Raw genomic sequence first — 25877 nt, forward strand, 5'->3', positions numbered from 1 at the left:
CTGTATTAGATTTGGCCTCGGGATATTTACAGATACCAGTTGATGAAAAAGACAAAGAAAAGACAGCTTTCTCATGTCATATGGGACATTTTCAATATAACAGAATGCCCTTTGGATTGCAGAATGCGCCTAGTACTTTTATGAGATGTGTCGATTTTATGTTGATGGGGTTAAAAGGCTCTATTTCCTTGGCATACTTGGATGATATCATATGCTATTCCAAAGATATACCTACACACGTCCAGAATTTGGAGAAAATCTTTCAAAGACTAGAAAGAACAAATTTTAAAGTCCAGCCGTCAAAGTGCACCTTTGCGACAGACAGTGTAGAATACTTAGGACATATAGTGTCGAAGGAAGGAGTAAAACCTGACCCAAAGAAAATAGAAGCAATCCGAACATATTCGCAACCACAGTCAGTAAGGGATATTCGGTCATTTGTGGGTTTAGCTTCCTACTATCGGAGACACATAGCTAATTTTGCCGAGCTTGCGAAACCACTAACGCGGTTGACTCGCAAGGATGTAGACTTCAAATGGGAAGATGCACAAGAGAATGCATTTCGTACTTTGAAAGCTAAATTAAGTGAGGAACCACCACTTATTTATCCCGACTTTGCACAACCTTTCATTGTAACCACTGATGCATCACAAGAGGCAGTTGGTGCTGTCCTCTCACAAAAATCAAACGGAGTCGAGAAACCGATTGCATATTGCAGTAGGCAACTAAACTCAGCCGAAAGAAATTATAGTTGTACCGAAAGAGAATTGCTAGCTGTTGTATTTGCTACAAAACAGTTTCGATGTTACATATACGGTACAAAATTTACACTTCATACAGATCACGCGGTGTTAAGATGGTTACTCAATCTTAAAGACCCAAGTTCGAGGCTCACTAGATGGAGCTTGCGACTTGCAGAGTTTGACTACGAAGTAGTTCATAAACCAGGTAAGAAGTTACCACACGTAGACGCACTTACTCGACATGTAGGCATAATTACCCAGCAGAATTTTAGTCAAGATTATAATTTAACACAGGAATTGATTTTGGCAGAACAATCATCCGATGATAAATTAAAGTATTTAATTAATTTTGATGATTTCTTTAAAGATGAACAAGGACTACTAAGTCGTAAAGTACCTAATGGCAATCTTCAGACTGTTATACCGAAAAGCTTAACATCATTAGTTATCAAGCATTACCATGACAATGCGTTCATGGCCCACCAAGGCGTAAAGCGTACAGTAGCTGCAATTAAGCTCAAATATTGGTGGATTACTTTAAATAAAGATGTAGTGGAATATATTGAAACATGTGAAAATTGTGCAAAACGAAAGCTTGGTAGATCACTTGTGGCACCATTAGGCGAAGCAGTAGAGGCAAATGAATTTTTAGATACAGTTTCCTTAGATATCGTTGGACCATTGCCAATAAGTGAAGCAGGGAATCGATATTTACTCACCTTTATAGATCACTTTACGAGGTTCTGTGAAGCAATCCCAATACGCGATCAGAGCGCTGAATGTGTAGCGAAGGAATTCGTGACGAAAATCATTGCACAATATGGAACACCGAATCGCCTATTGACGGATCGGGGAACACAATTCGTCTCCAAATTATTTACTGAAAAATGTAAATTATTGCGCATTAAGAAAATTCAGACAACTGCATACCATCCACAGAGTAAAGGAATCTGTGAACGAATGCATAAATTGTTAGTAGACATGCTACCGCATTACGTTAACAAAGATGGAAGAAATTGGGACAAATTTGTGCCTTATGCAATAATGGCGTATCGAGCAACACCGCACACAGTGACAAAATATAGCCCTTATTATTTGGTCTATGGAAGAGATATGAAATTACCCATAGAAGATTGTTTTGTAAATCCAAGAAGGAATCCGGATCAATTATATGAGTTGCATATACAGGAATTAGCAAACCGCATCCGCTTAGCATCGCAGGTGGTAATACAAGAATCTAAGAAAGGTCATGATAAGTCTAAAGAATATTATGACCGTCGAGCTAAACCAAGGGAATTTCAGATTGGGGAATTAGTGTATTTATATGATCCCATAGCAACACGAGGAAAAACCAAGAAATTTGCGTATCATTGGCAGGGACCATTTGCAATAATAAAGAAATTATCACATTTGGTATATTCGGTTAAACTTAATGAAGAAAAATGTATCAATGTGCATATAAACCGTTTGAAAGAATGTAAAACGAGGCATACATCCGATCCCGATTAACTCGTGGAAATTACCTCAGTCAGTAGAAATGGAGAGAGACCTAACGCAAGGAAAGTCAAAAACGTCGACCGTAAGAGAACGAAACAAAGCAAAATTGAAAACAAATAATGCTAAACGATATGAGGACGATGATGATTGGGAACCACCGTCTAATCATGTTACACAAGTCCATGAGAACGGAAGTCCTTATCAATTGCGTAGTAGAGCGAACAGAACGGAAGCCTTGGAAGCAAATGAATCCGAGTTGGTTAGAGAAACTAACGAAATAAATAAAACTGATGAAAATGATGACGTTGACAATGAAATGGTAGAAGAAAATGTAGAATCAAGAGAGCCTAATATTCAAGTTCGTAGCAATGATGATGAAAATAATGGGGAAGCTACGACTTCACTTCAAACTAAAATAGGATGTCGATATCCACTGAGAAATAGGTTACAAAGTATGGATTGTTAGATGGAAACAAATTTTCAAGTTAAATGTGAAAACGATATATAGTGGCACTGAAACTATTATGTTAATGAATATTAAATATGAATTTTAAAAGGAAGTTATGATTTAACTTTATTATGTGTAAGTAGTATACAAAGTGGACTGACGTCAAGGGTTGGAGGGTAGTGAGGGTCGGAGGGGGCGTGGCCCAAGGCGGGGTGGGGAAAGGGGGCTTGGCCAAATGAGGGATAGAGGAAACGGGGTGTGACCAAAAGAGGGATAGGGGGAAAGGGGGTGTGGTCAAAGGAGGGATAAGGGGAGCTGTTTTGTGATTGGTGAATGGGTATTTGCAAGCGAGTGGTGTGGGAAAGCGATTGACGAATGAGCATGGAGAGAATGTTGAAATGGAATGGAGCTGTGAGAGGGAGGAGTTTTGGTTCCATGTGAAAGTGAAAGGTGTGTTACATAAGATCCAAGGCAAACCTCTCGACATGTGTTGAGGTCCGTTGTTTGTAATTCACCTTGAACCAAATGTGAAAGTGGAAGCGCGACGTGTTGACACATGACAAGGTGAACAACACCTCGACACGTGTCGTGTATTCGGCGTACACCGGCTGACCTTCCGCAGCCCAGCCGGTTGAAGAGAAAGTTCAGTTGCAAAAGAGTTTTTTGCTCCATGTCACTGGTATAAAAGCGGAAGAATTCGGGTTGTATATAGTTGTATCATGGATCCATTAGCTACATTATCAAGCATTAGTGTTGGGGAGTACACAAGAATAAGCAATATTGGGACGTTAACTCCCAACAAAGAGTATATTTTGAAAAAGCTAAGAAAATTAAACACTATAAACGGTCCGGTGATAGTGGCAGATTTAGAAGACTTATCTGTTTTCCTCCCCAAACGGTTTACGAACCTATCTGAAGCGGTTCTCAATGAAATAACGTCTGATTCAAAGATATTGTTGGTGTACCGAGGGTTGGTGCCGATTGGCGGAGGGAGTAAAACGATCCATAAAGTGGACTTCAAAAGAAGTGAATAGCGGAGAGGTGAGTAGAAATGAATACGATTATACAAATATGTTAGTATCACCAAGTGTGTTAGAAATATGTACTAGTTTAAGTTAGGTAATAAGTTGTAAATGTTGAGTTGATATGATGAGATATGGATGATGTGTTGAGATAATGCTACATGTCTCGGAACTACGAATCTAATTACTTACAACATAATGGTTAACCCTGACATGGAACAGACACGTGTGGAAATTTAAGTTAGGTGAAAGTCAGGCAATGCGTGAACTCCTGCATCTGCGTGCGTGCGAGAGAGGTGAGAAAAAAGCGAAAGTATTTGGACACGCGTACTAATGTAGTTAGGTAATATGTTGCTTAAGGGGGTTAGACAGGACAGGAGCCCCTTCGCTGTCAGAGGTACAAGATGAATTATTTTAGGAGAAAAAAAAAACAATACCTCTATGGGTGAGAGTTGGGGATTAACCTTGAATGAGCCCCGAAACACGTGGAGGAAACTCGTATAAATAGGATGCTGTACATTTCATAGGAATACAGTGCAAGAATGGATTTTAAAGTTCATTGCAGGTTATATCACAGCGAAATGTGTAACGGTACGATTCACACAATACGATGTATAAATCCAGGAGTGCTGGAACTAGGACTGCAAATTTATGACTGTGCAGCAACTTGCTATGTCTATCGATTACACCAGTTGGAGGCGAATGTAAGTACACTACATATTTTAATCATCGAAGTCTCATATTTATTGCTTCATTAACGTACTTGTATACATGTATCTGCTTACCATACACAGAACCAATATAAGTTCATTGAATAGTTTAATTAATACTTATTTTTGTTTCATTATCTCGTGTATGTTTATTTATATGTTTTTGTGTTGTGATTATCATGATAGCATCATTAATAATGTGATGTATAAATCTAATGCATGATTTTTATCAAAGTGTACATCATTAATTACATTAATCAATGCATCAAATTTATGTTTTTTGTAATCATTTAACTAGATTGTGGGCTTATTTTCATTTAATTGTTGTATTTACATAAGAATTACTCTGACAAACGATGTAAATTCATTCATGTTTTTCTAACTAGATTGTAGACCTCATTTCCGTGTTTGCGTGTTAATCAGCGTTTGCTCATGCTCTAACAAATGTTACTTTACTGTTATTATTTCATTGTTCATGATAGCGTTATTAATAATGTGATGCATAAATCTAACGCATGATTCCTATCAAAGTACACTTATTTTATTTACATAAACAGTGATGCAGAACCGAGAGAGTTTGAGACTTCCATTGAGGAGGTCACGGGTTCAAATTCCATCACCAACCATAAAGACGGCTACCAGTTAACATGCGCTCATTTAATAACTGGGGGGCGTAGCTCAATTGGTAGAGCGTTCGCTTAGAAAGTGTAAGGTTCCGGGATCGATACCTGACACCTCCAAAAGATTTTATTTTATCGATAGAAATACTCCGACGTAGCTCAATTGGTAGAGCATTCGCTCAGAAAGTGTAAGGTTCCGGGATCGATAACCGACACCTCCAAAAGTTTTTATTTTATCGATAGAAATACTCCGATAAATGATATAAATCCATGTATCAAATTTTAACTAGATAGTATTTTCATTTAATTGTTGTGTTAATCACGCTTCAACAAATATTACTTTATGTATTAATTATTTTCACAGATGGCAGCCGGAGCAGAGGCACCTCCAAACAATACACCAGTAGAGATGCCTCGCCATAATCATGTAAGTTCATTGGATATGTTAATCATACTTAAATATGTTAAAGCGGTTGCTCATGCTCTAACAATAAGGTTCCGGGATCGATACCCGACACCTCCAAAAGTTTTTATTTTATCGATAGAAATACTCCGATAAATGATATAAATCCATGTATCAAATTTTAACTAGATAGTATTTTCATTTAATTGTTGTGTGTTAATCACGCTTCAACAAATATTACTTCATGTATTAATTATTTTCACAGATGGCAGCCGTAGCAGAGGCACCTCCAAACAACATACCAGTAGAGATGCCTCGCCATAATCATGTAAGTTCAATGGATATGTTAATCACACTTAAATATTTTTGAGCGGTTGCTCATGCTCTAACAAATGTTACTTTATTGTGGGCTTATTTTCATTTAATTGTTGTAATTACATGACGTTCCTGTGCTCATAATTTACCCATACTACTCGTTTCCCAATGTTTCTTAAACTAATATTTATGTACCTAATTTCATTTTAATTTATTTTATTTACATAAACAATGATGCAGAATCGACAGAGTTTGAGACTCGCATTGAGTAGGTCATGGGTTCAAATTCCGTGGTCGACCATAGAGACAACTGTCAGATTGGAAATTTACATGTCATCACCGCCTCAATTACCAATACGATAAACCACTCCTATCTGATTTTTGTTAATCAAAATTTTACCTGGTTTCATTAATTACGTTCACAGATGTCAACTAATTTATTTTATGTAATGACTTGCTGTTTTCACAGATGCTCCGGCCTGAGACGCCGCACATGGAGATGGATAGAAGGATCGGGGAAGAGGGAAGCGAACAGGCATGCTCCTGTGGTGAATGTAACGCAATTACGATTGAATAAAAAAAACATTGAATATAATGAGTTATTATTTCGAAAGTGAAATCACATTCCTTATCACTGAGCAAGAAACCTGTCCTTATTTCCATCTTGGGGGACTTAGGATCAGGGTAAAAGAAAAGAGTAATAAAAGCAAATAATAGTTATATATTGATTACAATGCAACAAATACAGTTCCAGAAAACAGTACCAAATGAATTGTTTCTTTTCCACAAACACACTCACAATCAGTCATATGTGATATCTCTTAAAAGCACTACATAACCACTAAGCATTGTAATTAACATAACCACTATTCCACATGATGATATGCTGTCAACCAATTCGACGAGTTTGATGGTATGACGTGAGGAGGTGGTTTGAACAGCTGCACATTCCCGGCGAGATGGTGAGTTCCTTTACAGAAACATTATTCGTCCCGGCTTCGTGGAAACCTTGTACATCAATTATCATAATGGACATCCTGAAACAAAATAAGAACAGTGTAGAATGAGAGCTAATGTAAATTGTATAATATTACGGAGAAAAGTAACACATACTTACATTTTTTTGTTACACCACTATTTGCACCAGGTTTGTGAGGGGTGTATAGTTTACGAGGCAATCGTGTAGAATAAGACAATATGCAGCAGTATTTGCTGCTATATTAGCATTTGCCAATATGTCAACACGTATATTTACTGCTCCTAGTTTTACTTCATCGTGTTGTTTAGAGCAATCAATGACGAAAAGTGGCGCTTTTTCGATGAAATCTTTTCTCGATAGCAGTGGATTGTTTGGTTTGTTGTAATATGAATTTTGAAATTTGTTGTATAATTCATATAATAGAGCCACTTTACCATTCTCAATATCCAGATTTAGATTATTGTATGGGTAGAATTCATCATTCAAATATACTCTCACGTCAGTAATATTACAATGATCAAAGACACTGTTATCCTTGTCAATCCCGTTTCTGTTTGTTTGAAATCCAATTATAACATATCTTGGTTTCCGAAGTTTGGTAGTAGTTGTAATATTCCACATAATCTGTTTAGTTGCAGGTAGTGATGGATATTCAAACAACTGCCATGAGCGAAATGGAATGCTAAGCGGTCTATCACTTCTCAGTATCTCTAAAAGTCGAAGTCTTTCAGAATCAGAGACTGTAATTAGAGGCATGTTCCAATGAATTCTTGTTAACGTCACCTTGCAATTCTCACCCATTCGAGCATTAATAGTCTTTTGCTCGTACAAGTATGAGTTCCAATTGTGCGTTTATTATGATATCTTTAAAATCTTCAGCAAATCCGAGAAGAGTTTTCAGAGGGACGCAAACGTTGAATTTAGTATTGGTAACAATATCAACATCCTTAGTGGGATGGATCCAACCGCTGTTTCCAAGCTTGTTAGATTCAAATGTATTCAGAGAAATCAAATTCTTCATCGTTGACGTAATGCCTGCGTTTTTAACGCTGTCAATAAGCTGCCCATTAAGTTCCAATCGTATACTTTCGAACAAAAATGCCATAGCATTGTTAACCAATTTCGCACTAGTTGGCGTACCCTCAGGTTTTGTAATGCTACCTTCAATAACAATACAACTCTCACAAGGAAGCATGTATAAATTTTCACTTTTAATACGAATATTGATTGGGTCATTTTCATTGATGGCTGAAGGATTCTGTGGGAGAAAGGAATGCGTTTCTTTTTTCACTATTCTCTCCTCAAATATTGGCGATTTAGTAACATTTAAGGGATCCATCGTCGCTTTACTTTATATCCGTATTTTGTGAGTAAGTGTACTGAGCGAGATGTCAATCTCTTGGTTTCAGAAGTTGAACTAACGTGTTCAGTTGATGTGTTAGTCCTGATATAGAAGTTTTGAGGGAATTGTAATCCCATCTTTTTCGAAGATGTAATTCTAGAGTAATAGTTTCACCCCTAAAATCAATCAATCTTCCGTCTTGATCCAGTATTCTAATAGTAATATTATCAATATATTTAGTATTTATTTTGAAATATCGAACGTCGAATGGCTTGTCAGACAAGTGAAAACCTGGGTCAACATTTACAATTAAAGAATGAATTGCATGTGTTGATTGACTGTTTAAAAATGAGCTCCCAGTTAAATTATATTCTATTCTTATAAGAGTGACAGGAAATATGTTAGCTGGGTAATCGGATATGTGTTTATGGACAGCTTCAAGTTTTTTCGATTTAAATCCCAGTATTTTACCTATTGAATCGGGAGCGGTGAAATCAATTTCATGTTGACAATAAATTTGTGTGTGTAATGTGTTATTATTTGCTACTAATTCAAAGGCGATCGGTCGTGTGTGATTGTCTTTGATCATCATTGCATGAGATATATATTTATTGATATCATCGATTTCATACGTTCCCGTGGGTAATGTAATTGTTTTACTTTCCTTCGTTGACTTTGTAATATATGTAAATTTGTTATTCCCATCGTTAACATTGGGTATGGTGTTATATGTTGAAAAATTCACGAGGCCAATTTCATACTCTGAATCTTCATCCAATGTGATTGGTGGATGATAGTTACAAGATATCTCTGATGTGTTACCTGTCACTGTGAAAGACATTGTGACAGCATACAAATTGTTACGTTTGCATTTATAGCAAAAATTGAAGAGCTAACTGTCCACATAATTCCGTATTAAACTCTTGATAACGGTTAGTATTATATTTAATTGTTACACCCCGTAAGTAATTAATTATCTCTACAGGTGGGGGGAGGTCTCCAAACGAATCAAAGTAGAATGCTTCATTGTTATTAATTTTATTAAGCGCGACCCAATGCGTTCCGGGTCCCTCATTAGAATCTAAATTAATTACTAATGTTTCTTTATGCCATGGTTTCCTTGGCAAAGCATTTCTCATAAATACACCGCGAAAATTTTGTATCCCAAGAAATCGTGCATAATTAAGAATATCAGCATCACTTAGGGCTTTTTTTTAACCGCATTCCCTTACCGCTCTTGTATTGTCTCACATACAAACCCTTTCCTGCCGATGCTTTCTTTGGTGAAATAACTGTTGCAAGTGTTTGTAAACCAGCCAATATTAAAGGGAGAGGTAGCCCACCACCAGTTTTTTTCCCCATCGCAATAGCCTCCATAGTTTTATTATGCCTCATAGATTCTGAAAGTTGCTTTTTATCACTTTTGGCAGAATTTACAGCTTTCGCTATTTGTGCAGCACCACCGGAGAGAGCTCCTAATGCGCTGAGACCTGCGAATATTGGGAGCAGAGGGAGAATTCCACCTCTTTTGGGCCCCTTTATGACTCGAGGTTTCTTCTTCTTCTTATGCGTATTGTTTTTTTCTTTTCATTGCCGCTTTCAACTTGGAGAGTGTCATGTCTCGCTTTCCAGCACCAAAGAAACGTTTAGCACCCATCACTTTGGAGACAAAAAAAAGCAGCAGCCCTCTCACTCGGTTTGGCGTCAGATGCAGTTACACGTGCTCGGGCTTTGTCTTGTAACACTTTATCAGCTGCGTGTCTTGATGAAAGATCACTGCTTTGTGCATATGCAATATCGTGTTCTCGACACGCCTCGTCTAAAGCATTGACGCCCAGTTGACCTTGAAAAATTCTCTTATGCAATTTCGTGCCAGGTCCGCAAAACTGATAGCCTGGTAGATGCAATTCCACTGGTAGCTTGTTGATAATTGTATTTAAAATACCGCGTCCTCTTACGGTACGTTCCCCACCGTGGACAAGCATACTATAAAATAATTTATAAAAAGGTGTTCCTTATATACATATAATGTATTATTCTATAATGTTATGATCAGGGAAAGGATTTATATGTAAATACATATTTACTTATAAAGCTAATATAATTTATATTTTGCATTATCTTTATGTTTCACAATGTGTAGGGTTGAAAAATCCTACTTTTATTTTCCATATTTTTCCATATTTTAGAGTTTAGTACATATTTTCGTTAATTTCCATATATTTTCCATATTTCATATAAAACAGTCCATATTATATTAGGTTTAACAATAAAACAAAACAAAATTCCATTAACTTTTAAAAATACATTTCAACAATAGAGATTTAAACACATGTTCAGTAATCCCTTTAACATCAGAGTTATTTGAAAATTAGCAGTCCTATCAACAATGGGAAAGTAAGTTACAAAACTGTATTAATTTAATTTAAAATTTTTAACAGACTTCAGTTGTGCAGCTCAACAGTTAAATGCCAGTCAGAGTACACATAGGTTCAGTTTTGTAAATCATACTATAAAGACGGTAAATATGCCAAAAGTACGTCATTCAGTCAATTTAAAATCAAAACTAACAAGTTACATTTCAGAATTTAAAGAAGATGGTTTATCAACTGACAATAAAATATTATTTTGTAATTTGTGTCAGTGTGCAGTATCATCTACACAAAAGTTCCTGGTGCAACAACACATTACAACTAGTAAACATCAGGCCAACAAACAACTAAATTCCAAGCAGAGACAATTGTTTTTAACACAACCAACAACATCGAATGTAAGATCTGAGTTTAACATCGACCTGTGCCGTTCTCTCATCTCTGCTGATATTCCTCTCTACAAACTAAAGAATAAGGTCTTCAGGGAATTCCTTGAAAAATATACTCAACATACAATCCCGGATGAGTCAACACTTAGGAAGACGTATGCTCCATCCATCTACGATGAGACAATACAGAAGATAAGAGATGAAATTAAAGATAGTTCAATTTGGGTTTCCATTGATGAGACTCCCGACAAAGAAGGTAGACTTGTTGGTAATGTAGTTATCGGTTTGTTAAGTGAACAATATTCTGAACGAATTCTTTTACATTGTGATGTTCTAGAAAAGTGCAATAACAAAACTATAGTTAAACTGTTCAACGAAGCTATGGGTATCCTGTGGCCAAAGGGTATTATGTACGATAATGTGTTATTCTTTATTAGCGATGCTGCCCCTTATATGGTCAAAGCTGGACAAGCATTATCTGTTGTATATCCTAAATTGACTCATTTTACTTGTGTGGCGCATGCATTTCATCGTGTGGCAGAAGTGGTCAGAGACAATTTCCCTAAAGTAGATTTGTTGATTTCATCAGTGAAAAAAGTATTTCTCAAAGCTCCCAGTAGAGTTAACGTGTTGAAAGAAATGTACCCTGAAATTCCATTGCCACCAAAGCCAATTTTAACTAGATGGGGTACATGGCTAGAAGCAGTTGAATATTATGCCGAACATATAGACTCTATTAACAATGTTCTCCTTGCATTGGACTCTGAAGATGCAGTCTCAATTGATACTGCGAAAACAGTTACCTGTGACATAAGTGTGAAGAATGACTTAGCTCACATTCAGCATACATTTTCATGCATCATAAAAACGCTCAAAAGTCTCCAAAATAGGCACCTTTCACTATCTGAAAGTTTTGAAATTATAAATAGTACTGTGGAACAACTGAATCGTGGTAGAGGTAAAGTTGCAGATGCAGTAAGAGCTAAGGTGGACACTGTACTTTCAAAAAACCCTGGATAAGAAGAACTACAAAAGGTTGTTGCTGTGATGAGTGGTGAATCAACAGTGAAGATTAACTTGGACTTATCCCCAGCAGACATTGTGAAATTGAATTATGTACCAGTTACTTCTTGTGACGTCGAACGCTCTTTTAGTCAGTATAAATCTATCCTCAGAGACAATAGAAGAAGATTCACTTTTCAGCACTTGAAAGAAATGTTTGTAACCTATTGTTATGGTAACAGACAATAAAAATTGTGTTTTGTTGAAACTACATTGGAAGATAAGGTACGTCCATTATATTTTTTGTTTAGTTTGATTAAAATGTACCAATATTTGACGTACATAGTCATTTTTTTATAATTTTAAGTCCATATTTAATTCCATATTTTGGTAAAAATCCATATTTAATTCCATATTTTGGTAAAAATAACTACATATATATTTACATATTTCATATATTTTTAGTCCATATAAATCCGTTCCCTGGTTATGATATTTGTAAAAACACTTTATACACAATCCAACAAAACATTTTGAACATTGTGTTCGAACAATGCTGTTACACCCTTTTTGCATACATCTCTTTCTCCCTCTAAATGGGATATATTGAACCCAATGATTCATGCAATCATATCGGGATTCTCTGCTATCGTATATAATCGGGGAACACGTTAGTCGCACATCCAGTTTCTTAGCGTTCATAATTGCAACTGATACGAAAATCATATGGTTGTAACATTATATGGTACCTTGTTGCTTTAAAGCAACAAATCTTGTTGTTTTAAAGCAACAAACGGTCGAAAATGATATCTTGTTGTTTTAAAGCAACAAATGGTCGAAAATAATACCTTGTTGTTTTAAAGCAACAAATGGTCGAAAATAATACCTTGTTGTTTTAAAGCAACAAATGGTCGAAAATAACACCTTGTTGTTTTAAAGCAACAAATGGTCATAATACCTTGTTGCTTTAAAGCATCGATATGTTGAAAATGATATCTTGTTGCATATATGTCGAAAATTGTATTCATGTTAAAGTATTTAACAGTTGTAATTACACCTGTTTCTATCACTGCAGTGTTTGGCAACAATCAAACAACATGCAAGTTGTGAAGCAAACACAAACGTTACCAATTGAAGTTATAGGAGAAAGTGGAAACGATACAAATTACGTACGACACAGTGCACTATTTCCCAATCACGTGCGATGTATCATATGTGGTCCAAGCAATGCTGGGAAAACAAACTTGTTGTTAAATTGGATTCTTCATAGCTCTGGATTAAAATTCGAAAATATCTACATATATTCAAAATCCCTATTCCAGCCAAAATACGAATATTTAGCCAAAGTATTGGAAAAAGTGCCAGAAATAGGACTTTTTAGATATAATGCCAGCGAGGATATTGTACCATTTGAAGACATAAAAGCAAACTCCGTGTTTGTCTTTGACGACATAATGACTGATTCACAAAAGACAATATCGAAATTGTTTAGTATGGGAAGACATAAAAACCTCGATTTATTTTATCTCGGACAGACTTATGCAAAGATTCCCAAGCACCTCATTCGAGACAACTGCAATTTAATTGTTCTTTTCAAACAGGACAGTATGAACCTGAAGCATATATTTGACAATTTTGTCAATCCAGACATGACTTTTGATCGATTTCAAGAAATGTGCTCCGAGTGTTGGAATAGTGGTGATCGATGTTTAATCATGAATTTAGAAAGCGAATTACACAAGGGGAGATATCGCAAAGGAATAGATTCCTATATAATATGGAAATGATTACTATTCTCTTTACTTAGTATCGAGACTTTGAGAAAGTATGAGTATTGACAAATTTGGACGGAGTGTCTACAGAAGAAGAGAAAAAATAATTCTTCGAGAAGATTTCCCACGCGATAGTGATAAAAACTATCTTATTGGCGACGTAACACTAAAAGGTGTCAAAGCACCGGATGAGCCGGAGGACGCTGCAAATAAACTATACATGGATAGAGCTATTAAGGAAATTCAACGATATGCCATCGAAAATGATGATAAAATTAAATCGTCTTTGGAAACGTACACGTCAACACTTGTTGACACGACTAGTAGCAATTTTGAAACGCGAATTAAACACTATATTAATGAAACGAATGAACAGACAGTGAAACATGTGCATGAACGTATGCAGCACCAGGAAGCACAATGGGATGCAAAATTACGGAAATATGATGAAGATCGTGCATTATATGCCATTGCTGAAAAAGTGACTCAAGCAAATGAGTTGAAGAAAGAAATTTATGAAATGACAAACAAGTTCAAAGGTGTTACATTTTTTCATATTGCTTCAACTCCAAAACATGATAGTACGAATGTATATAAATTATCCAGTGGACTAAATTACTTTGAAATTCCTATGAATGGTGTAGTAACTGTTACTACAACACCAGCTGATATAATCGTGAAATTAAATGATAAACTATTCAAAAATGGAACGTCTGTTTCCAAACGTGATAAGTTATCGTTTCATATGTCTGGTCGCAAGCAGCAGTTAAATGCAACTATAGAACTTGTGTATAAAATAGTGAATGTAGCATGAATATTCACCATTGCATTGCAAGATGTCAGCTGCTACAGCATCTCGAGACAAACTGAAAAGAAATATCATAAAACATTCTCAAGCTGTAAAACGCAAATTCATAGCCTTGAAGCAGGGACAATTGAGCTCTCAGCATGCACTCGGTGAAGCGTTTCAGCCAATTACCACACCTCTACATATGCTAATAAATGAAATGCAGAATACGAAGAAATATGCAGACGATGGAGGAAAGAAGGTAGATTACATCAAAAAGGATATGAAAGAAGAGGAGGAAGAGGAGGAGGAGGAAGATAATGATGAGAAACACAACCCCATTGTTAGCATGCATATACACAATCTCTCAAAGCGAACAAAACATAAAGCATATGATAAGGTATATGGTGTTCAGTTTAGTAATAACAAATTGGTGATTGGAAACACACCCATTACATTTGACAAAGATCATGTAATTGTGAACAATATACGATACAAGGGAACCTCTGGTTTATATAATTTACTGTTTCTCAACAACCCACCGGATGGTAGTTATGATGATCAAGACATATATAAATACAAAGATATTTTAATTTCCACTAACGCACATCGTGTTGATTATGATCCGAAACAGAAGCTAAGGAGAGCAAATACCAAGAAGTATTATGATATTATTGTTCCATTGTTTCAGAAGCGTGGTGGAAGTTGGAAAGTTTCTCTACCAAATCATAAAATAGAATATAAGCATTGGGATGATCCGAATGAATTAGTTGAATGCCTTGACCTTCTCATGTCATCACGCTACGCTGGAAATACCGGTGTGGATAACGAAATCTATGCTATAGAAGAGGAATTGCGTGAAGGTGGATACATAGAATGAGCAAACAGGGGATTGCACAAGAACTTCATAAACCAGCTCGGAAAAATTTTCAAAGACGTCATGTCATCACTAAAGGTTTATTTGACCTCTTTCAAAGCGATCTCATTGAACTCATTCCCTATGCTAAGCAAAATAAAGGATTTAAATATATACTGGTAGTAATAGATGTGTATTCCAAATATGCTTGGGCGAAAGAACTTAAAAATAAAACCGGTAAAGAAGTGACAACTGCCATGCACTCATTGCTAAGCGGAATGGCAAAGGCTCCGAAAAATTTGCAAACAGACTGGGGAAAAGAGTACTACAATAAACATTTTAAATTGCTAATGGAAAATTACAACATCAATCACTACTCGGTGTTTTCTACAACAAAAGCATGTATCGCCGAGAGATTCATCAGGACACTCAAGTCACACATGTTTCGAGAGTTTACGGCGCGTGGATCCTACAGATGGTTGGAACTATTGCCACAGCTGATTGAGAAGTACAATGCCACCGTACATTCAACTACAAAGATGAGACCCATGGATGTTACTAACAATCAACTCCTTCATACAGTGTACGAGCAACAACCAGTGCGACGAGGAAGACAAAAATTTCGAGTGGGTGATTTAGTGAGAATATCAAAGTACAAGAAGCTGTTTACCAAGGGCTACCTACCATCGTGGAGTACTGAAATATTTGAAGTGAAAAAAGTGCAACAGACTCAGCCAACGACTTACATACTTCATGATCTAGAAGGTGCACCCATTTTAGGAGCGTTCTACACCGAGGAACTTCAAAAGACAAACTTTCCAGATGTTTATTTGGTTGAAAAAATTTTGAGGAGGAAGGCTGGGAAGGTGTATGTGAAGTGGTATGGGTTTCCTAACTCAAAGAACAGTTGGATTGATGAGGGTGATGTATTGAAATAAAAACAAGTTTCTGCACAAGCATTGTAAATTTATTATGAGTTAATAAAATGTATATAAAATACAATATTCTTATTATTTAAACACACTCTTGCACACGTCTTCTTTTACATGGAGGTTCATCATATCCATGTGGCAGTGTATTAACACCATCTTGTAATATTACTCTTTTGTCGTCAAAAGAATTTAAAGTCACTTTATTTACACACATTGTAAACACATTATGAAAATATGATCTAATAGAATTGTTTCTTGAGTAAGTAGGAATACTGGATTCACGACATGACGCATAATCTGCAAACGTGATTTTATTCCTAATTACACTTTTCTTAATACCCTTCAGTTTTTTTATTTCAAAATTGGAACACTTCAAGGCGTACACTTTAGCCTTCAAACCTACAAACTCATCAATATGTGAATTTGGAATTTCATCCTTGAACTTCCCAAGCACACCTTTATTTTGTAGTGAATATAAAATATGATTTGGTGAATACACACTAGTATCCAAATGATCCTGTACATTTTGCAGATCATGGTACAAATCATCTGTTTGAGCAAGATATATAAAACTGTCTGTGTCCATGTAACACAACTTAAATTTGTCACCAAACTGTTCTTTCATAATGCGATGGTGAAAATTGTACATGTGCACTTTTGAAAGTTCTAAAATACACATACCTACATACAATGCTTTATCAAACAAAATTTGAGTTTGTCTTAAATGAATACCCACCAGGTTTTCAGCATAAATTACTCGGTCAAGAAAGTATGGTTTTGAAATGAGTTTTTTCAGTTTCTCATCATTTGAAACTAATCTGAAATGTGTTCTTTTCCGAACATTTTCCATTGTCTTTCCAAATACTGCATTATTCATAAGTTTGAAAAAATCTTTTTCAAAATCATTGTTTGCATTTCTACGCATTTCAGTATTCAAATCAATGTATTGTTTTAACCAATGTGATTGCTTGAATTTTATAACACGATGTATTTTTACAATTTGCAAGCCATGATCCACTGCCTGCTGCAAAAGTTTGTAGTGTGCCACATAGTTTTTTTTTGGAATGCAGTGTTGTCAACAATTTTTTATGCTTTCCACCTGGTGGTTTTGCATATTCCGCACAAAATGGTAACTCTTTATGTTTTTCAAACAGATGATTTGGATAATCTATATCCACCTCTAGAACATAACCTATTTCACTATCATCATTTACTGCTTGAAGATCAAAATGACGTATTTCCTCATCTGTTAGCCATGCAAATCCTCCGTATGGTAATTTTTTAGACATGGCGAATCCATACAAATTATTCGCATCCACGTAGTAAATTGCAGAAGGGGGTTTAGAATCATCGAAAATGTCGCTTTTAGGATCGTTCGCAACTGCATGACGAGTCACACATTGACAGATGCCGCCACGTATTCCTTGTTCGAAAAGTAATAGCATAGTCATATCCTTAATCAATTGCAATTCAACACCTGTTAATTTCAACATTGCTGAATAGGCAAGTCCTGGCACTGTATAGTAATACATACAATCTAAATCGTATGCTTTGAGACACATTTCGCGAAAATTTTCAAACACATCCGTTAAGATGAGGGTGTCGGATTTTAAGTACAAATCTGAATACTCCCCCACCGTCTGAATATTGAATGTCTCCCAAACTGATTTTGCATGATTATAGTCCTCTTCGGTAATATGCTCATTAGTTAATTTGCTGAAAAAGTTCTCCTTTGGTGGCAGACAATTGTCCTCTAATCTATCTGACGTTGTTAAATAGTCATAGGGAAAAACACCCTTACGACAAACAAGATCAAATTTATCTTTGAAGTTTTTTTTTGTTTCCGAAAACTTATCTTTGGGCAAGTTGTCTGCTAATTGTGCTAAACTGGATGGCATAAACCGAAAAGAATCAAGAAATCGCATTTGCATATAACGCTTTCTTCTGTACATGCAAGGAACATTTTTGACAAAACTGATGTACTTTTCCTGCGTGTTTGGTAAAACTTGAATGAGGTTGTCATCATAACCCAATTCCTTCACAATAAAATGTCCATCATATGATGACAAATTATGCAGTACTATTGGAATAAAGTGCTGATGCTGATACCTCAAATTACACTCATTGTGAGCAGCACCGCGAAATTTCCCCGTCAAATGATCATGATCACGAACTTTATAATTATCACCTATAAAATCACCCTTTTTACAAATGTGGCATATATTTGCTTTCAAATATGCATCATTTTCTTCACTGGTTAGTGGAATCATTTCTTTAATATCCTGAAATAGTATTTGTTCAATTTTTTTCGTTTCCATCACCATGTCTTGTACGAAATGCTTTGCTGCATCACACCCCCTGTACAATTTCATGTCTGTGTATGTATCCTGACTATCCTTAAGGACATAACAATAACTAAACGGTGTATGTTTCTGGATTCCCATGACTAAACGGTGTATGTTTCTGGATTCCCATGACAATTTTCAATGGGCTCTAGCAAACACTCAAAATCCGCATAGATCACAAATCTCACCTTCTGCGAAAACTCGGGACGATCAAAAGGCAGATAATCTTTATACGGAAATACTGATCTAACAGCGCTAAATTGTGAGCATACGCTCTCATGATCTTTCAATCGTTCTGCACATGATCTAACCTCATTATGTCGAAAATATGCAAAACACCGTTTACAAACAGCAATTTGATTTTTGGAAGGTGTCAGTTGAGGCCGTACGAGTGCGCTGAAATTTGTTATGCAACAGTAATGTGATGTGATTTCATTACTAATGTACAGGGAAAGGATTTATATGTAAATACATATTTACTTATAAAGCTAATATAATTTATATTTTGCATTATCTTTATGTTTCACAATGTGTAGGGTTGAAAAATCCTACTTTTATTTTCCATATTTTTCCATATTTTAGAGTTTAGTACATATTTTCGTTAATTTCCATATATTTTCCATATTTCATATAAAACAGTCCATATTATATTAGGTTTAACAATAAAACAAAACAAAATTCCATTAACTTTTAAAAATACATTTCAACAATAGAGATTTAAACACATGTTCAGTAATCCCTTTAACATCAGAGTTATTTGAAAATTAGCAGTCCTATCAACAATGGGAAAGTAAGTTACAAAACTGTATTAATTTAATTTAAAATTTTTAACAGACTTCAGTTGTGCAGCTCAACAGTTAAATGCCAGTCAGAGTACACATAGGTTCAGTTTTGTAAATCATACTATAAAGACGGTAAATATGCCAAAAGTACGTCATTCAGTCAATTTAAAATCAAAACTAACAAGTTACATTTCAGAATTTAAAGAAGATGGTTTATCAACTGACAATAAAATATTATTTTGTAATTTGTGTCAGTGTGCAGTATCATCTACACAAAAGTTCCTGGTGCAACAACACATTACAACTAGTAAACATCAGGCCAACAAACAACTAAATTCCAAGCAGAGACAATTGTTTTTAACACAACCAACAACATCGAATGTAAGATCTGAGTTTAACATCGACCTGTGCCGTTCTCTCATCTCTGCTGATATTCCTCTCTACAAACTAAAGAATAAGGTCTTCAGGGAATTCCTTGAAAAATATACTCAACATACAATCCCGGATGAGTCAACACTTAGGAAGACGTATGCTCCATCCATCTACGATGAGACAATACAGAAGATAAGAGATGAAATTAAAGATAGTTCAATTTGGGTTTCCATTGATGAGACTCCCGACAAAGAAGGTAGACTTGTTGGTAATGTAGTTATCGGTTTGTTAAGTGAACAATATTCTGAACGAATTCTTTTACATTGTGATGTTCTAGAAAAGTGCAATAACAAAACTATAGTTAAACTGTTCAACGAAGCTATGGGTATCCTGTGGCCAAAGGGTATTATGTACGATAATGTGTTATTCTTTATTAGCGATGCTGCCCCTTATATGGTCAAAGCTGGACAAGCATTATCTGTTGTATATCCTAAATTGACTCATTTTACTTGTGTGGCGCATGCATTTCATCGTGTGGCAGAAGTGGTCAGAGACAATTTCCCTAAAGTAGATTTGTTGATTTCATCAGTGAAAAAAGTATTTCTCAAAGCTCCCAGTAGAGTTAACGTGTTGAAAGAAATGTACCCTGAAATTCCATTGCCACCAAAGCCAATTTTAACTAGATGGGGTACATGGCTAGAAGCAGTTGAATATTATGCCGAACATATAGACTCTATTAACAATGTTCTCCTTGCATTGGACTCTGAAGATGCAGTCTCAATTGATACTGCGAAAACAGTTACCTGTGACATAAGTGTGAAGAATGACTTAGCTCACATTCAGCATACATTTTCATGCATCATAAAAACGCTCAAAAGTCTCCAAAATAGGCACCTTTCACTATCTGAAAGTTTTGAAATTATAAATAGTACTGTGGAACAACTGAATCGTGGTAGAGGTAAAGTTGCAGATGCAGTAAGAGCTAAGGTGGACACTGTACTTTCAAAAAACCCTGGATATGAAGAACTACAAAAGGTTGTTGCTGTGATGAGTGGTGAATCAACAGTGAAGATTAACTTGGACTTATCCCCAGCAGACATTGTGAAATTGAATTATGTACCAGTTACTTCTTGTGACGTCGAACGCTCTTTTAGTCAGTATAAATCTATCCTCAGAGACAATAGAAGAAGATTCACTTTTCAGCACTTGAAAGAAATGTTTGTAACCTATTGTTATGGTAACAGACAATAAAAATTGTGTTTTGTTGAAACTACATTGGAAGATAAGGTACGTCCATTATATTTTTTGTTTAGTTTGATTAAAATGTACCAATATTTAACGTACATAGTCATTTTTTTATAATTTTAAGTCCATATTTAATTCCATATTTTGGTAAAAATCCATATTTAATTCCATATTTTGGTAAAAATAACTACATATATATTTACATATTTCATATATTTTTAGTCCATATAAATCCGTTCCCTGCTAATGTATAACAAATCCCTATGATCTGGTAATTCCTTTTCACACATTCTAAGAGGAAATACATCATCATTCTCATCAAGTGCAAACACATTTATTGAAATATCATTGCGTTTTTCAAATTTTGCAATGTCGTTAATTCCCACGGGGAAGTCGATACACCAATCATATTTACATTCCAAATCTGGTCTATTCTCATAACTAAACATGAGGTCCTTGTCTCTATCAACATATTTCGAAAGCATGCAATACTTAAAACAATAAATATCATTATTAGCAATGTTTACTAGAGATTTTGAACTCGCATACCTTCGAGGAAGTTCTATGTATGCACTTCCACCCATCAATGGCGTATATTTATTTACTCGCAATTCTAACTTATGTAATTTGACATAAAATAAGCCCGAACCTTTCATACTGCATTCTTCAAACTCTTTCAGAATCTTTTCCTTTTGTTTGTTGATAAATTCCCTGATATTCGAATACTGATATAACACATCATTTTTACTTTTAAAATTATGAAATATTGTCTCGCTGTGAACACTGGCAAACATACATTCAACAAATATGTTAAATTTTAAAGCAGAGTACTCGCTTAAATGTCTCTTTAAGATGTCTTGCATTTCATTAGTGACACATTCTAAAATATCTTTCAATTCACTCTCATGATTTGTCAGATTTAGAGCAATATAAGTCTTCAAACGATTTTTGAAAGCTCTATCCGATAACGCAAACACAGATCCAGAACATACTTGACTGGATGTTGAAGCCACCATTGGGACAGCATCCGCTCCAGAGGTCGGTTGTGGAACCATCCCAGATGTTGATGTTGGGATAGCAACCGCTCCCGAGAAAGGTGACGTAACCATCTCGGATGCAGAGGTAGATGGCGGCATAACATCAACCCGTGCGGTGTTCATCACAGGTGCAGCGTTTTCATCTCCACTCACTTTCTCATAAGTCCCTTTGACATCTGTAACCTAATATGCAATTAATCATTAATATTGTCATAAGTATTAAACAAACTTAGTATGTGTTTATATTTACATACTTACCATATTATGGTTTTTCACATGCTGGACCATATGTCTTTCAAGTTTGACAACTGTGCCACATAGTTTACACTTGAACCTGGATGTGCTGTGATATTCTTTTTTGTGTCGCGCTTAACTGTCTTTTGATGAACAGTCTTTTGAACAAATATCGCATTTGTACCCTATTGCACTATGTTTGTCCTTCACATGTGCTGTTAATCTCCATTTATGTGAAAATGTTTTGCCACAAATGTCGCATTTGTTCTCCATTTTTTCTTCTCTATGCGGTCAATTGCTGAATAATGTCTTCCACATCCGTCATCTCCTTCAATGTTTCACGTTTCCTCTTCTCTCCTCTTTTACTTTTCTGCTGAAAATAATAATGTAAGTTAGTCACACATACACACATACATTATTTGGTGAAAGAATAACAAAAAATACACTCACCGCTTTGTGGTTAGGGCATGTTTCAATACAATTCTCCCGCCAAAATCTATTTTTCCTGTTGGCTTTTTTCTCCTCATCAACGACCACTTTCACAATTTCAGGTTTCTGTTAAACAAAACAATAACAAATATAATCATTATGCATCACAAATACAGTTGTACTTCATATAAAAAAGAAATACACTTACTGGTTTATAGTTGGGGCACGTGTCTTCACATCTCTCCCGATAAAATCTTTTTCTTGGCGCTTTCACAACCACATCTACACTTTCTGGTTTCTGCACGAAAACAAAATAAGAAATATAACCATTATGTATATCATATCAGAATTAGTTAAAGAAATAACCACACTGTACTCACCTCTTTGTAAGTGAGACAGCTAGGATCGCACAGTTCCCGCCAGATGCGTAAATGTGACTCACAAGGATCCCTGCACTCAATCAGGTGCTCGCCATTACCTAAGCAGGTATTGCTGTGGTGGGTATCCTCATGTGTTGAAATTGAATTTAAAAAAAGAATTTCCGTATTACCACATGGTAACACTAATGAGTAATCAGTATGTAACTGATTTTCTCCATGTATTATTCTCTTCACCTCCGTATATATGTTATTAGAGTTGTTTATATAGTACTTGCGAACGATTTGGTTCGGCTCATCCAACCATTCATCTCTCATACCAGTTGGATATGAATATGTTACCTCAAATGGTACTTTGAAATGTTCTTCTTTTGTTATTAGTGGAATGTTCTTCAAAGCGTTACTGTCCATGACTCCTCATCACGCCCTAATACTTCCGCTTTTATACCAGTGACATGAAGCAAAAAACTCTTTCACAACTGAACTTTCTCCTTCAACCGGCTGGGCTGCGGAAGGTCAGCCGGTGTACGCTGAACACACGACACGTGTCGAAGTGTTGTTCACCTTGTCATGTGTCACATGTCGAGGTCAACACGTTACGCTTCCACTTTCACATTTGGTTCAAGGTGAATTACAAACAACGGACTTCAACACATGTCGAGAGGTTTGCCTTGGATCTTATGTAACACAGCATTCACTTTCACATGGAACCAAAACTCCTCCTTCTCACAGCTCCACTCCATTTCAACATTCTCTCCATGCTCATTCGTCAATCGCTTTCCCACACCGCTCGCTTGCAAATCCCCATTCACCAATCACCTCCTTTAACCATGCCCCCTTTCCCCTATCCCTCTTTTGGCCACACCCCCTTTCCCCTATCCCTCTTTTGGCCACACCCCGTTTCCCCTATCCCTCATTTGGCCACGCCCCCTCCGACCCTCACTACCCTCCAACCCTTGACGTCAGTCCACTTTGTATACTACTTGTGTATATTGCGATTGTATAATTTTGAATTAAGAATATATATATTTTTATAGGATAAGCACTTAGGCCCCTATAAATTTGAAGAGTGACCAAGACACTCGAGTAGGACTTAATGAGTTGTAACTCTTTTGTTTACAGTGATTTCTGTAATTACGAGTACACTAGCAAGGAACCCAGAGACTTCAGTTGCAGACTTGGAACTTAACAAAGGCGCCATCTTTTTGAAAGACCGAGATATTTTGTTGACGGGTGACAAATGGACAATTGTTATTAATATTAATTTGGAAGTTTACTCAAATTTAATTAAACAACTCACAACCATATTAAGTGAGGCAAGAGACAAAATAACTAGAATAGCATTTGGAAGACTAACTGTACTTTGGAATGAACTTGACAGAGTAGAGGATTTAGTAAACAGACTAGCTGATGATTTAAAAGACATACTTATGTTATTACCAGAAGCCCAACCAGACTTTCAAACACATGTGAAACATATGATGTATGACGATGGACAAAATAGGACTAAACGGGGAGTTGTAAACGCAGTAGGCTACGTATTAAAATACTTATTTGGCACCATGGACTCGAGAGACTTACATAATATTAATCAGTTTATTGATCAGCTGCAGGGATTTAAACAACACATGTTACATGTGGAAGAACACCAGTTATCCTGGATTCGAACCCTTGATGCTGAAACACACACTAATGCACAAAACACCGTGGAATTAGCCAAAATTTTGCGCGATTCTATAACTAATTATACACTGGGATTTACAAGAGTACAAACGGACATACGTGACACACATTTACTGTTGAAGAAACAGACTGAATACAGTTCGTCTATTAGGGAACTTGAACTAGCCGTTCTTGAAATGAAATTTAACCTTACTCAAATTATGACTACTTTAGATATGACTTCACTAGGAAAACTATCAACTTCACTTATCAGACCACATAATTTGTCGGAAATTTTACAACAGGTTTCACTTAAATTACTATCAGGGACGTCTATGATCACTACCACTACAGTGGAAGACATGTACTTATACTACGATGTAGCTAAAGTTCATACAGCCGCTACGTCAAATAGTATTAGACTGTTCGTGGAAATACCTTTGAAAGCAGTAGACAGATATTTTGAGCTTTATAGGGTCCATCCCCTACCTTTTTTCCACAAGTCACTAAATAAGCATATGGTTGTTGATGTTGAAGATTCATATCTGGTGGTGTCTGGAGACAGACAATTTTTCACCATTTTGTATGAGGAACATTTGTCTAAATGTATACAGAGTTATTATACTATTTGTCCTTCTGATTTTACCCTATACCGACAAAGTCAACCAAGTTGTGTTATAGCACTGTTTTTGGGAAAAGCTGAGGCCATCGTCAAGCACTGTTCAAGATTGATACTCAACGAGCCGTTTCCACCGATGTGGATTCGCTCACCTGACAACCAGTTCTGGGTGTATAGTCTGCCACGACCTACGGAGGTAACTCTTCGATGCCTTACCACTGGCTTCGAGAATGATGACTCTGAAAATAAGGTAACAACTTTACAGTTGGAGGACACTGGGATCGTCAGGGAGAGTTCAAATTGTTACATCTATTCTGACTCATTTAAACTCTTTCCGCATTCTATGGGAAGAACTGAATTATCTTTTAAAAGCAATCCTGATATTGTTTTACCTCAAATTAAAGATTTATTACAATTTGAAGAAGCGCAGATGTTAGCTGCAAAATTGCCAGAAATTTCTTCACCAGAAGCTATGATGTCATTGAACAGTGTGATCGCAAAGAGCGAGGCAGTTCAGACCAGACGCTCGTTCGATGTAACAGGGCTGGCCTCAGAGTTAAGAATGAATAATGTAAATAACAATGGA

At 36.0% G+C, this 25877-nt stretch overlaps 1 protein-coding gene and 1 long non-coding RNA gene across 2 annotated transcripts; both read right to left on the minus strand.

The window, feature by feature from the left end:
- Positions 1–79: 79 nt before the first annotated feature.
- On the minus strand, positions 80–25540 carry LOC138708296 (uncharacterized). Its single transcript, XR_011334705.1, has 2 exons — positions 25444–25540; positions 80–1623 (listed from the first exon to the last, which is right to left on the minus strand). It is a non-coding gene; the product is annotated as an uncharacterized lncRNA (long non-coding RNA).
- Positions 6460–23848, minus strand: LOC138708265 (uncharacterized). Its single transcript, XM_069838617.1, has 4 exons — positions 22842–23848; positions 22655–22759; positions 22229–22574; positions 6460–22153 (listed from the first exon to the last, which is right to left on the minus strand). Exons 3-4 carry the CDS (start codon positions 22256–22258, stop codon positions 21152–21154), a joined length of 1032 nt encoding a protein of 343 aa, XP_069694718.1. The 5' UTR covers positions 22259–22574; positions 22655–22759; positions 22842–23848; the 3' UTR covers positions 6460–21151.
- Positions 25541–25877: the final 337 nt, after the last annotated feature.

The sequence above is a fragment of the Periplaneta americana genome, chromosome 1 (assembly GCF_040183065.1).
Source record: "Periplaneta americana isolate PAMFEO1 chromosome 1, P.americana_PAMFEO1_priV1, whole genome shotgun sequence".
NCBI lineage: Eukaryota > Metazoa > Arthropoda > Insecta > Blattodea > Blattidae > Periplaneta > Periplaneta americana.

Bases quoted from the DNA above. Each gene is read 5' to 3' on its own strand.
- LOC138708265 (XM_069838617.1), bottom strand. From the start codon at position 22,258: ATGGTCCAGCATGTGAAAAACCATAATATG. The intron at 22,154-22,228 runs GTAAGTATGTAA...ATTGCATATTAG, and splicing joins ATGTGAAAAACCATAATATG to GTTACAGATGTCAAAGGGAC.